Raw genomic sequence first — 14,392 nt, 5'->3', positions numbered from 1 at the left:
GCTCCAGAGTACAGGCCTCGGTGTAACGCTCATTCCTTCGACGATAAACACGAATCCGACCATCACCCCTGGTGAGACAAAACCGCGACTCTTCAGTGAAGAGCACTTTTTGCCAGTCCTGTCTGGTCCATTGACGGTGGGTTTGTGCCCATAGGCAAAGTTGTTGCTGGTGATGTCTGGTGAGAACCTGCCTTACAACAGGCCTACAAGCCCTCAGTCCAGCTGTCCCACAGGTGTGATGTTCGGATGTAGCGATCCTGTGCAGGTGATGTTACACGTGGTCTGCCACTGCGAGGACGATCAGCTGTCCGTCCAGTCTCCTTGTTGCGCTGTCTTAGGCGTCTCACAGTACTGACATTACAATTTATTGCCCTGGCCAGATCTGCAGTCCTCATGCCTTCTTGCAGCATGCCTAAGGCACGTTCACGAAGATGAGCAGGGACCCTGGGCATCTTTCTTTTGGTGTTTTTCAGAGTCAGTAGAAAGGCCTCTTTAGTGTCCTAAGTTTTCATAACTGTGACCTTAATTGCCTACCATCTGTAAGCTGTTAGTGTCTTAACGACCGTTCCACAGGTGCATGTTCATTAATTGTTTATGGTTCATTGAACATGGGAAACAGTGTTTAAACCCTTTACAATGAAGATCTGTGAAGTTATTTGGATTTTTATGAATTATCTTTGAAAGACAGGGTCCTGAAAAAGGGACATTTATTTTTTTGCTGAGTGTACATAAGCATTTGACATGGCCTCAAAGTCATGTCTTTGGTCATTTAAGGACAACAACTCACACCAACAATGAATTTCCCCACCTTCCCTATTAGGTACAAAGGTAAACGGCACACCTGTAAGGTTAACTCTATAAAGCCTAAGCAAATCCTTTCAGTACTACTCTTTCCCGCATTCTGTTGAAGTCTGGGGTTGCATAACAATAGGCGTGTCGCTGAGCACTCAATCATTGAATGTTGCGGCCATGAAGGAACCTACAGGCTTACTGAGACTTTCCCTGTCAATTGGCCTACTATTTCTGTATACTTTGGCCGAATCCAATGGTAAGTAAGCTGATAACAATCGTCGAAACATTGCATAGGCCAACAACAGTGGTCAGGAAATATAGAAGATACAGGATGTTGCCTAACTACCGTAGGCTGTGTAGCAGGTTGGTAATTAAGTTTACACATTATAGGCTAGGGCTGGCACAATTACCGTATAACCGTGTAACCGATGGTTATGGATGAAGACGCCATGAAAATAAAATAACCATCATAACCGGAAAAATATATTTTGGGGGGGGTCGAATGAACAGCTGACTGAATGACCACAATGCAGCAGCAGCACACATAGAAATAGCATGAATAGAACAGGCTTGGAACCACTAACCATGGCAATTTGACTGGTAATCTCATTTTTCACTCGCAATGACTGTAATAATTTCCATGGTACTGTAGAATGTTAATTCAAATTGTGTTAAATGATGTGACTCCTGTATTATACAACGGGTGGGTTTAATCCTGAATGCTGATTGGTTAAAAGTGCATTCCCGCCGGTGTCTATTCCACAGGTTACCAGACAGTTTAATAACACATTTATAATGGGATTGAAATAAGGTTTTTGGAGACTTGATTTAGGTCATTCCTGAAATACCACTCCTATCGTTTTTATATGGATGGTATTCAAGATAACATTTCTGATGTAATAAATGTGATCATTAATATGGGTAAATATCATATACATGCAACTGGAAAGGCATTTTCGAATCATTATTAATTAACAAAACATCTGAGAAGTAATTGCTGTCAGTCAATGTCTCACTACCTTTTATTTTAATGTGACCATTCTCTGCTCCAATGGAAATTCCGTATCCCTTGAAATATAACCCCCTTATAGTTATTTATGTGTTTTCTTTGTCTAATAATCCTTAGTTTGTTCTGGATTTTTTTCCTCATGCAATAATGTACTTTGTGTTCATGCAATAAAAAAACACATTTTATGCTAGTGCTATGGGAGAGGTACTTTCGACATACTGTGGCCTATTGCCATAGCACAGATATACAGTATGGACAGAGGGTTACATTCAAAGCTGTTGACATGAGTTGTCCACAAGAATGGTATATGATCTGGATAAACATACTGAATTATACACTTTTAAAGGGTGTTGTGAAACCAATTTTTACTCAATGAAAAGGAGTAACCATACATCTCCCCTGTTTTTCGAAAGTAACACACCTATAACTAACTGCTTAACATCTCAACAGCACCTGTGGTCCAGACCAAACTGGGGGGACTGAGAGGGCAATATGTGAGCGTAAAAGGGAAGGAGACGGTGGTTCAGGCCTACCTGGGTGTGCCGTTTGCCAAACCACCTGTTGGCCCCCTGAGACTGGCCCCGCCCCAGCCTGTGGAGGGATGGGAGGGAGTGAGGGACACCATCAAGCAGCCTCTCATGTAAGACCCAGCAAGGTCACAAACAAACCATTCATCTCAAGTTTCTGGTTATTTGAATAAGGGTTAGACAAACAATGAGATTGAATAAAATCAGACTTCTCAATGAGTTTTATGTTTTTCAGGTGTCTTCAAGACAGACAAATTACAAAAGACCTTTACTCCAATTTGTCCATGACAGTGGAAATCCCAGAGGTGTCAGAAGATTGTCTTTATCTCAACATTTACACTCCAGTTAAACCTGCTGAGAAAACAAGGCTTCATGTAAGTAATATCAGACACATATAGCCAACAGTTGATTGACTTCCCAGTGATGCCGTTGAAACAATATAGAGTTGCGGGCTCCAGAAAGTTAGGTCACACCGCGGTAGTGGCAGAATTTAATAATAAAGACGATATTTCCTGTATTACAGTAGGCCTACTGGGTTTAAAAAAAAAACATTTTAGTGCTTTAATGTTATTCTCATCAGCGATGCACTTTTCAATCCAAATTTGTCAGGTGTGTGTAGGCTACTTTGTGAATTGTATTATGACAAATAATCATACTTTTTCAGTCAGTTATCGTAGTGCTTAGTGGAATACTTGTCAATGTGCAGTGAAGCTGTGCAGGGAAGATGTTTTCATCATTAGTCAAAGTTAACGATAACTGCTAAAAACGTCCAGATTATCAAAGGCTACAAGGCCACACAAGCATAGTTCAGCTCAGAAAATATTTATTGTCCCCGAAGGGCAATTTGAGTTCAACATAAAATAAGTAAAAAAATACAAAAAACCTGAAACCATATAATACAACATATGTACGATGATAAGTGCAAAGTGAATCTAAATGCAGCTGGTATTTACTTTTTTCAGCATGTATTGCTTGTGTTTCTCAGGTCATGGTTTGGATCCATGGTGGCGGATTCGCCATTGGCTCTGGATCAGCATATGATGGTTCTGCTTTGGCTGCATACCAGGATGTGGTTGTGGTGCTGATCCAATACCGTTTGGGACTGCTGGGGTTCTTCAGGTAAGACTGAACCACTACTGAACCGCACACAATTGGAGATTTTAAAGGGGTAATCTTTGTATATAGCCTCGTTATTGTTTTTGTGGCATTACGATTTGCTTATTTATTTTTTTGTCTTAATTTTTAACTCTGCACCACTGTTGGGGGAATGTGCTCGTAAGTAAGCATTTCGCTGTGAAGTGTACACCTGTTGAATTTGGCGCATGTGACCAATAAAATTTGGTTTGATTTGGATGTGCAGTATTTCACAACCGGTTCCTCACCCTGAAAGTAGTCTATGAGCCAGGAGAAACTGTAATCCATGGTTCGCTTTTCTTTAAACAGCCACAACAAATGTCAGCTAATATTAGCCTCCGCTAACTAGAAATCAATGGAAGTGATATGGACAACTTTGCAATTTTCTAAATGTCATGGTCAAATCAACTTGATTATTTGGTTTGACATTCCGTAAAGGTGATTTGGCCTTTCTTAACATTGCACGGTTGCCCCTATACAAGTGTTGGATTTGTCTCCACTTGAGTTGCTGAACTGATATTTTTGCCATGGCGCAACTGGCTAAGAACATACTGTAGTGTGATTTTGCGAGGCAGAGGATCCAAGTTCAAGTGCCAGTAAGGACTTTTGAGGAAAGAAGCTATACTGTTAAAGGCCCAGTGCAGTCCAAAATGAGTTTTTCTTTTGTTTTGTATCATATTGAACAACAGCTGATGAAACTAACACTCCCAAAGTGTGATCAGTGTTATTTCCTGATAGTTACTGGTTGAAAATAGGGATCCCAAGTGGTGCAGCGGTCTAAGGCATTGCATCTCAGTGCTAGAGGCGTCATTACAGACCCTGGTTCGATCCCGGGCTGTATCACAACTGGCCGTGATCGGGAGTCCCATAGGGCGGCGCACAATTGGCCCAGCATCGTCCGGGTTAGGAGAGGGTTTGGCAGGGGTAGGCTGTCATTGAAAATAAGAATTTGTTCTAAACTGACTTGTTCAGTTAAATAAAACATGTCACTGTTTTGGGCTTGTTTTACTGGTTTTCATCTTTTCCATACAGCACAGGAGACAAGTATGCCCCAGGGAACATGGGACTACTTGACCAGGTGGAAGCCTTGCGGTGGGTCCAGGAGCACATCCACAACTTTGGTGGCGACTCCAAGTCGGTCACCATATTTGGAGAGTCTGCTGGTGGAGCAAGCGTATCGTTACTGGTGAGGATCCACACACACACACACAGACAGATCCAAAATATATTACATATTTAGCAATTTATGTAAACTGTAAAATATAATGCTTCAAACATTTTGTCTATAATTTATATATTGTAACACTTATTTTAACAAATAATTTTGTATGAAAACATATTTCCATCAATACAGTATATTGCATAATATTTTGAGTGAAATATCAGCCTGGTCTCATAGACTAGACGTAATATAGTATAGGTAAATCCGGGACACTCAAATTAGTATGATATGTTCCATTTGGAATGGATACATAGGACAGAAGGTTACTTCAGGCAAAAATGTATGTTGCAACAAATTGGAATTCGTAACATATCATTTTGCAAATCGTAACATATTTTACAAATTGCAATTCCAATCATACAGTATCATACAAATTGTAATTCGTAACAGGGGTTCCCAAACTTTTTTGGCCCATGACCTCATTTTGATATCTGAAAATTCTCATGTCCCCACCCATGTGAAAAAAAATCAACAACCGATGTTTACTTTTTTATTTGGGGATATGGCTACGGAGCTTCTCAATGTCAGTGAGTGTGGTCGACAATACGCAACTCATCTCTGCTGTCACATCCAACCTGGATCAATATTTGGTTTGATGCAGGCAAAAGCACTGAATCCAGCTTCACACAGATATGAGCTGGTGAACGGTAGCCTACAATGAATTTTATGGTGCTTTCAAGACAACTGGGAACTCGGAAAAATACGAGGTCAAATCATGATGTCAATGATCTTTAGGTTGGAAAGTCAGAGCTCTAGACAGAGTCCCGAGTTCCCTAGTTGGAATTCCGAGTTGGATGTCCATTCAAAATATTTGAATGTTTCTTTCCGAGTTCCCAGTTGTCTTGAACGCACTGATGTCTGAGATTTCTGAGTTCCCAGTTGTTTTGAACGCGTCATTAATGCTCAGAGGGAGACGCCAGGCTATTCCCTTTGAGTCAGGAACCAAAACTCCTCCGTAGTGACCCGTGAATGCGTTGTCTGCAGCAATCGGTCACATGACAGCTCGATCAGCTGTTTGATTTAAATTACCGGAATGTCAAATGAGCCAGGATCACAGTCAAACGGATTGGGAAGTAGGTCCATCCCAAAGTGCTCTTCCAAGCATTGGAGGTGAGCAGTTATCACTCGTGTGGGACACTTACTGATGATGTTTTCTGTTATTTAATTTTCATTACACAGAACGTCAACCAAGTCTGTTTTTTTTTTATCCGAAGTGAATGACAAAAGTTCCTCTCTGAATGAGAAAAATCTTTCCAACTCTCCCCCTCGATAACCACCAAGCCTCGGTGTGAAATAGAACATTGTCATGCTCTGATCCCATATCTCCACAAATTTTTGCGAACAGACCTGCGTGCAGTGAATGTGGTTTGATGTAGTTTACAATCGAAGTTACCTGCTGCACTCTTTTTCTGCCAGTTGCTCTCGATGTATCATACAATGCGTCCATATGGCAGAGGGAAACACATTCATAACTAGAGTGCAGAGGCCTGACCGCCGTCCAATGATAGATGTAGCCCCATCTGTGCAAAAGTCCACCATTCAATACCATATGTGACTCACCACCTGGATTCGGTCTTATGTAGCAAAATTGGAAATTGTGTTTTTTACATTGGATAAAAGTAGAGACCCAGAGCTACAAAATGGAATATCATACTGCATTGTTGAGGAACAATGGGAATGTAATTCTGCTTTGAAAGATGATAAACTTGTAAACTCACTTATGAGAAAATTACCTTTGAATGTTTTGGTATCTAGTGAAGAGCTCTTCTTTGTCTACACCCATTCAGCATCGTTCACACCCTCTTAAGCTTTAGCCCCACCCATCTTGTTTCGACCTCGGAGCGTTCAGAGTGCACACTTGATGCTCTGGCCGATGATTTGTTTACCTATGGACAACATGAAAACAGCCTGCAACAATTTCATTACGCTTCTTTGCAGATGTTTACTGACATCGGCCATATTCAACGCGTGATGTAAACTTTAGCTTAAGACATGTAGCTAGCTAGGTAAACAATGAATCTAGCTAGGTAAACAATTAACCTAGCTAGGTAAACAACTTGTAACAACACACGTCATGCAACGTTAGTTAATGAGCCAGCCAGCTAGTTAATTAAACAACATTGAACATAGTGCCAAATCATGTTGTTACTACAGTACACCGCATGAATATGCTGGGAGCTAACCATCCAGATTCAATGTTAGCTAGGTAAAGTTAGACTCTAACTAGCGAAGCAAACAGCTGTGGGATATGAATAACAACGTCAGCTAGGTAGCCAGCCAGCTAACGTTAGCTAGCTAGCTAACAGTACACTTTAGCTTAAGACATGTAGCTAGCTAGCTAGGTAAACAATGAACCTAGCTAGGTAAATAACGTGTAAAATAACACGTCACGTAACGTTAGCTAACGAGCCAACCAGCTAACGTCAGGAAGTTAAACAACAATGAACATAGTGCCAAATCATGTCATACTACACTGCATGAATATGGTGGGAGCTAAACAACCAGGTTCAATGTTTGCTAGCTAACATTAGGCTGTAACTAGCAAAGCAAACAGCTCTGGGATACGAATAACAACGTCAGCTAGGGAGCCAGCCAGCTAACGTTAGCTAGCTAACATTACACTTTAGCCTAATACATGTAGCTAGCTAGGGAAACAACGTGTCAAATCACACGTCACGTAACATTAGCTAACGAGCCAGCCAGCTATAGTTAGCTAGTTAAACAACAATGAATATAGTGCCAAATCATGTCCTTACTATACTGCATGAATATGCTGGGAGCTAACCAACCAGGTTCAATGTTAGCTAGCTAACATTTGGCTCTATCTAGCAAAGCAAACAGATCTGGGATACGAGTAATAACATCAGCAAGGGAGCCAGCCAGCTAACGTTACCAAGCTAGCTAACAGTACACTTTAGCTTGAAATGAAACCACTTTCTGTTAAAATTAGAAACATGTAATATCTGAAAATGTAGCTAGCTAACGGTAGACTATCTTACCTGTATACATCATCATGCATGATGGACGCGTCTCCCTGTCATGGATGCCATGCCACAAAACCTTAGTTTGAAGATGTAATCCGGAGACAGGTGTTTTATCCATCTCATACTCTAATTCCACAGCTCAAATAGACAGAAGCCTTCTATATGGCTGACCAATCCGAACTCTTCTCTCGGCATGTCCAGCCCACTCATTATCTCAGCCAGTCATGGCTAGTGGGAAGGTTTCTGTCGTATTTACAGATGGCATGCAAGTTTGTTATCAAGGCACATGAAAGGCATTTCTGCCAAAAAACGCATTTTGATAAAAAAATAAAAATAACGTTCAAACAGCTCTCCTGTCGTGACTTGCGACATATGCCTAGTTTCATGAATTGGGTCACATATGCAATCTGTTTTTCGTTAATATAACCACGCAGCACACTGAACATCCCTTCTGCCGTTTCATGCTCGTGGAATCGTGAGAAAAAACAATATGTTCTTGTGAATAGCATCCACATCCATGTATAGCGAACAAAAGTCAATGCATGGGCATTCCGGCCCTCACAGCTAACATCCATTTGGAGAGCGAAAGCTGGGGAGTTTGAGTCGTTCAGTCAGTTTCCTCTTGATTGCTAGTAATAGTATTAATTATTTGTTTAACGGTGCTATCTGACAAAGGTATTGATGTGAGTTTCTGTACCTCTGCCTCCCCACACATTGTTTTCACCATATCAATTGCGGTAATATCAAAGTCCCTGCAATAGTGTGTGGTTTCATAGCGAAGCGAGCCTAGCCATTCATGGTGGGAATGATTCAAGTGCAACGGTCAAGCGCGGCCTTTCCCATGATATAAGGGTGCTCTCTGGTTGAATTGTATCTTTTAGATTTTAATCATTTTCATTTAAATTTTTAGGGCTAACCACATTACAATGATTTTGAGATACAAAGACAATATTATATATATTTTTTGCATATATTTTTTTTATTCAGGATTTTGGTAATTTTCCCATGACCCCATTTTCATATCAGGCGACCCCACATGGGTTCTCGGGCCCCTAGTTTGCGAACCGCTGTCGTAACATATCATGCGAAATGGATGTGGGACATTCCCAAATTAATACATACCATACAAAACGTAACATATCATACTAATTGGAGTGTCCCGTAAATTGTTATGAATTTTATGAATAATGACTAAATGATGTATACATTTAACGTAGAACTATAACTAACTGAATTCTACTCTGTTTTTCTGGAATAATAAATAATGTTAGTTCATAAGAAAGAGGTTATGTAGCATGTACCTGGGAAGAGAGGAATGTATGTGTGGGCCTAAAGAAAACAAAGTGGTTCATTAAACTATGTTTGAACCGACCCGGCTGTAACTCTGGGGAGATAAGATAGGACAGGGAGAGCCCCTCCAGGTTTCCCTTATCTGGGGGGGACTGGAACTGTCAGTTGAGTGGTAATAAACTGTGGTGAGACTTCAGGAGAAAATCCTAATGCTAGTGTGGATGTATGGGCGTAGGTTTTTAAGAGAATATTATAAAAGGAACGTCTTTGTATATGCGCAGGAGCGCTCTCGTAAATAAACTTTTTGACTATTGTAGCTGGGCCTCCGTCTGATTCATTTCAACCAGTTTCCTACAAATTCTGGGTTTCAGGCTGAGTAGTTAATTGAATTGGGTTTATGAACATTGAGAACATAATTCTTGTGACAGAAATATAGGTTTTATGTTTTGAGACATCACTATCTTGATTAGCTTCTTGATTCCTGTTGTCTTTTTTTATTGCTAGCTTCTCTCTCCGTTGTCTATTGGTCTGTTCCATGGCGCGATAGCCGAGAGTGGTACCGCAGCAATGAACGTGCTCTTCAATCCCAATCCCCTGCTTGTGGCACAGGTATTTTCAAACTTTCTCTCCACCAAACTCAGTACTCTGAGAGACATAAATAGCATTGCACATATTTAAACAAATGTACTGCCCAATCAATAGTTGTCATCCATCAATGTCCTGATAGTCATTACAACCATGACGATTTATTCTATTGGTCTTGTCTCATAGACAGTGGCAAACCTGATTGGCTGTGAAAGCACCAACACAGAGAAGATAGCAGACTGTGTGAAGAAGTTGACCGCTGATCACATTATGAACATTCAGAAACAGGTGGGATATCCCGGACAGTAACATATCTTGCCAGGGTTCTAGCTATGTCTTTGGGAAGGACACCAATCTTAACATTTGGTGATACTTAACATCATACAACATCTATGAATTGTAATGAGGACATCAGAATTGCGAGTACAATTTACAGTGTGAAAATATACTGAGTGTACAAAACATTCAGAACACCATCCTAATATTGAGTTGCACCCCCCCTTTTGCCCTCAGAACAGCCTCAATTCATCAGGGCATGAACTCTACAAGGTGTAAAAAGCGTTCCACAGGGATGCTGGCCCATGTTGACTTTAATGCTTCCCACAGTTGTGTCAAGTTGGCTGGATGTCCTTTGGACGGAGGACCATTCTTGATATACACAGGAAACTGTTGAGCATGAAAAACCCAGCAGCGTTGCTGTTCTTGACACAAACCGGGTCGCCTGGTACCCATTACCATACCCTGTTCAAAGGCACTTCAATCTTTTGTCTTGCCCATTCAGCCTCTAAATGTCACACATACACAATCCATGTCTCAATTGTCTCAAGGCTTAAAAATCGTTCTTTAACCTGTCTCCTCCCCTTCATCTACACTGATTGAAGTGGATTTAATAAGTGACACCAATAAGGGATCATAGCTTTCGCCTGGAAAGTCTATGTCATGGAAAGAGCAGGTGTTCTTAATGTTTTGTATGATTTTATATGATACTAAAACACAATAAACTAAATATATAAGCTGTTGAGCAGTTGACTTGAAATAAGCTGTTGGGCAGGGCTTGAGTGGAACTGTTGGACAATGCTTGAGCAGAGGGGGAATTGATGTTACAGCCAGGGGAAAAACGGTCAGTCTGACAGACAGGTCAGGAGCTTTTTATCAGGGCACCTTTCCGCCCAGGACATTCACAGTTCCTTTGCAATAGCCACTCCTCTGAAGGTACCTAGTCCTCCGTGGATGAAAGCATACCACCCACCTGGGTGATGCCTTAGCAGCTGAAGTGCCAATGCACAGCTGAAGTGCCAAGGCTCACAGTGGGAAAAGTCCCCACTGTGAGCCTCATCAGCCTCCCATCTCCACACACAGTCCCTATCATTACAGGAACCGGCAGGTGAAACAAAAACTGTTAGGTGAAACAAAAAATCCAACACATTACAACACATTAGCTAGCTAGCTACACATTAGCCACTGTTGCAGGACTGTGATGGCAGCTATCTATCCAAGCCCAACAAACAGACCTGCCATCACAGTCCTGCAACAGTGAGTCAGCATGCATGTTGTATGTGGTCAAAACTCAGATATGAAAAATAAAAAGTTAAATAAAAAATGCAATGAAAACCTAACTTAATTAAAATATACATACAAAACAACCAGCATATTAACATATTCTGCTGTTCTGCATTGGGAGGTAGATCAACGAAAACACTGAGCCTAGAAATGTGCATATTGTGACAGGAAATAGGTATGATGTGGATAGAGATTGCATCATAGACTATAATTGTTTCATGAGCATTAAAAGGTAATATCAAAGATTATGATAACCAACTCCCTTTCATCTGGTAATAGTTTGCAGACACATTTTCTAGAGGGCCTCCGCTTGTTTGTAATGTCTTGTTGACATGTTTTTCTCACTTTTTATCAATCTTGTCTTTTTAAAGAATCAAATGCTATTCTTTGGTGTGACTGTTGACGGGCAGTTCTTGTCCAAATCGGCGATGGAGATTTCTCAAAACCATGAGATGCACAAGGTGCCGTTTATGACTGGAGCCAATGACAATGAAGGTGGCTGGCTTTTAGCAAAGGTGAGTTTATTTTGAAAGACGATTTGAATTTGTTTCAACAATCAATGCTAGATGTTAATGTAACCGATGTGAAATGGCTAGCTAGGTAGCGGTGGTTCGCGCTAGCAGCCTTTCAGTCGGTGACGTCACTTGCTCTGAGACTTGAAGTAGTGGTTCCCCTTGCTCTGCAAGGGCCGCGGCCTTTGTGGAGCGATGGGTAACGATGCTTCGTGGGTGACCGTTGTTGATGTGTGCAGAGGGTCCCTGGTTCGCGCCCGAGTCGGGGCGAGGGGACGCCGTAAAGTTATACTGTTACATTGATGCTGTTGACCCGGATCACTGGTTGCTGCGGAAAAGGAGGAGGTCGAAAGGGGGGTGAGTGTAACGGATGTGAATTGGCTAGCTAGTTAGCGGTGGTGCGCGCTAATAGCGTTTCAATCCGTTACGTCACTCGCTTTGAGACCTTGAAGTAGTGGTTCCCCTTGCTCTGCAAGGGCCGCGGCTTTTGTGTAGCAATGGGTAACGACGCTTCGTGGGTGACTGTTGTTGATGTGTGCAGAGGGTCTCTGGTTCGCGAGGGGACGGACGTAAAGTTATACTGTTACATTAGGCTGATGAAGACGGTCTCTCAATAATTTTTTTCTCAAAGTTTTATGGAAAATGTGATTTAGTGACACAGGAGAAAGATTAGTAGTTACAAATAGCCTAAGATTAATAGCATTGATATTGTCAAAGTGAAAGCATTCAATGAACCCTAATGTTGAGGAGTGGATATAATCCTGTGACATCCTCAGCTTTATTGCTATGCTACATATACTGAACAAAAATATAAACACAATATGTAAAGTGTTGGTCACATGTTTCATGCGCTGAAATAACATTTCCCAGACATTTTCTATATGTACAAAAAGCTTATTTCTCTCAAATTGTGTGCACAAATTTGTTTACATCCCTGTTAGTGAACATTTCTCCATTGCCAAGATGATCCATCCACCTGACGATATACCTGATGTGGTATATCAAGAAGCATGATCATTACACAGGTGCACCGTGTGCTGGGCTCAATAAAAAGCCACTCTAAAATGTGCAGTTTTGTCACACAACACAATGCCACAGATGTCTCATGTTTTGAGGGAGCATGCAATTGGCATGCTGACTGCAGGAATGTCCACCAGAGCTGTTACCAGAGAATTGAATGTTCATTTCCATGTCCAATCAGCCACATGTAACCACGCAGACCACATGTAACCACGCCAGCCTAGGACCTCCATAACCGGCTTCTTCACCTGCGGGATTGTCTGATACCAGCCCCCCGGCAGCTGAGGAAACTGTGGGTTAGTTCAACCGAATCATTTCTGCACGAGCTGTCAGAAATCATCTCAGGGAAGCTCATCTGCGTGCTACTCATCCTCACCAGGTTCTTGACCTGACTGCAGTTTGGCATCATAACCGACTTCAGTGGGCAAATGCTCACCTTCAATGGCCACTGGCACGCTGAAGAAGTGTGCTCTTCACGGATGAATCCGTATGGCGTTGTGTGGGTGAGCGGTTTGCTGATGTCAACATTGTGAACAGAGTGCCCCATGGTGGTGGTGGGGTTATGGTATGGGCAGGCAGGCATAAGCTACGGACAATGAACACAATTGGTATCTGTGACCAACAGATGCATATCTGTATTCCCAGTCATGTGAAATACATAGATTAGGGCCTAATTTATTTATTTCAATTAACAGATTTCCTTATATGAACTGTAACTCAGTCAAATCTTTGAAATTGTTGCATGTTGCATTTATATTTTTGTTCAGTGCAGTTTGACTCCGGGTTAGACACATCTCTTGCTCAACGCTTGCACAACCCAAATTTTACTTTATCTTCCATTTACACCATTGCATGATTTACGCATCAAGTGTATGTACCATATTAAGATCATACTGGATAAATTCACAACTTGAAATCGTGCCATTGAATCAGATCATTTTCAGTGGTGCGACTGGTATGTACATTGTCAAGCAGGTGGTCACATGTGTTCGCGAGGCAGAGTACCGTAGTTCAAGCCCAGTTAGAGGCAAGTTGAGGGAGGAAGCAAAGCTGTTAAACTAGAACAGTGACGCCAGTTACACGCATCTCAAGTTAGGATTACACTCATGGTGGAGATATTAGATTAAAGAATAAAATAACTAAATCTGAATGAAATTCCCCTTTAACATATTATTGCCAAAGATGAGTTGATTTATTAAATTGTAAGGCTTTGTACTCCTCTTTTTCTCTTTAAATAGTGAAAAGAATGTGGATTTTAGACAAGTAGTAATGTGTCTTCTCCCATAGTTTTTTGCTCCTCCAGGTTGGGAGGATGGAGTGGACCGGGTGAAGGTCATGCCCATTATGGCCATGTTCTACCCTGATGTAAGACAAAAGCACACCAGATGATATTGTCTAACTACTGATAACAATACATGCTGTGTCTACACTGAATGGTTGTTGTCTCCTTCAGCCCAAGGATCAGTGGATAACTGAGCTGATAGCAGATGAATACCTGGGAACCTCTGGAAATCGGGTGAAAAACCGTGATGGGTTCACTGAGCTGGTTGGGGACATTATGTTTACCATTCCTGCCCTCCAAATGGCAAACTTCCACAGAGGTAAGAGCACTAGGCCCCATAGAGTTCAGGATTAGAACTGGTACAGTGCATTCGGAAACTATTCAGACCCCTTGACTTTTTCAGCATTTGTTACGTTACAGCCTTATTCTAAATGGATTAAATATCAATCTACACACAATATTATGACACATTTTT

General features: G+C 41.5%; 1 protein-coding gene across 1 annotated transcript in view; it reads left to right on the top strand.

The window, feature by feature from the left end:
- The first annotated feature begins 898 nt into the window (after positions 1-898).
- ces2b (carboxylesterase 2b) overlaps positions 899-14,392 on the top strand; it is a 47,603-nt gene continuing 34,109 nt past the window's right edge. Inside the window, exons 1-10 of the mRNA XM_039017745.1 lie at positions 899-1,048; positions 2,252-2,441; positions 2,564-2,702; positions 3,314-3,447; positions 4,495-4,648; positions 9,463-9,567; positions 9,730-9,831; positions 11,475-11,618; positions 13,923-14,000; positions 14,089-14,236. Coding sequence (XP_038873673.1) covers positions 970-1,048; positions 2,252-2,441; positions 2,564-2,702; positions 3,314-3,447; positions 4,495-4,648; positions 9,463-9,567; positions 9,730-9,831; positions 11,475-11,618; positions 13,923-14,000; positions 14,089-14,236 — 1,273 coding nt within the window. The 5' untranslated portion in view covers positions 899-969. The remainder of the gene's footprint in view (positions 1,049-2,251; positions 2,442-2,563; positions 2,703-3,313; positions 3,448-4,494; positions 4,649-9,462; positions 9,568-9,729; positions 9,832-11,474; positions 11,619-13,922; positions 14,001-14,088; positions 14,237-14,392) is intronic.

This window comes from Salvelinus namaycush, chromosome 21, assembly GCF_016432855.1.
Source record: "Salvelinus namaycush isolate Seneca chromosome 21, SaNama_1.0, whole genome shotgun sequence".
NCBI lineage: Eukaryota > Metazoa > Chordata > Actinopteri > Salmoniformes > Salmonidae > Salvelinus > Salvelinus namaycush.
Note: the sequence above shows the minus strand (reverse complement) of the source record. Positions and strands in the feature narration are given on the sequence as shown.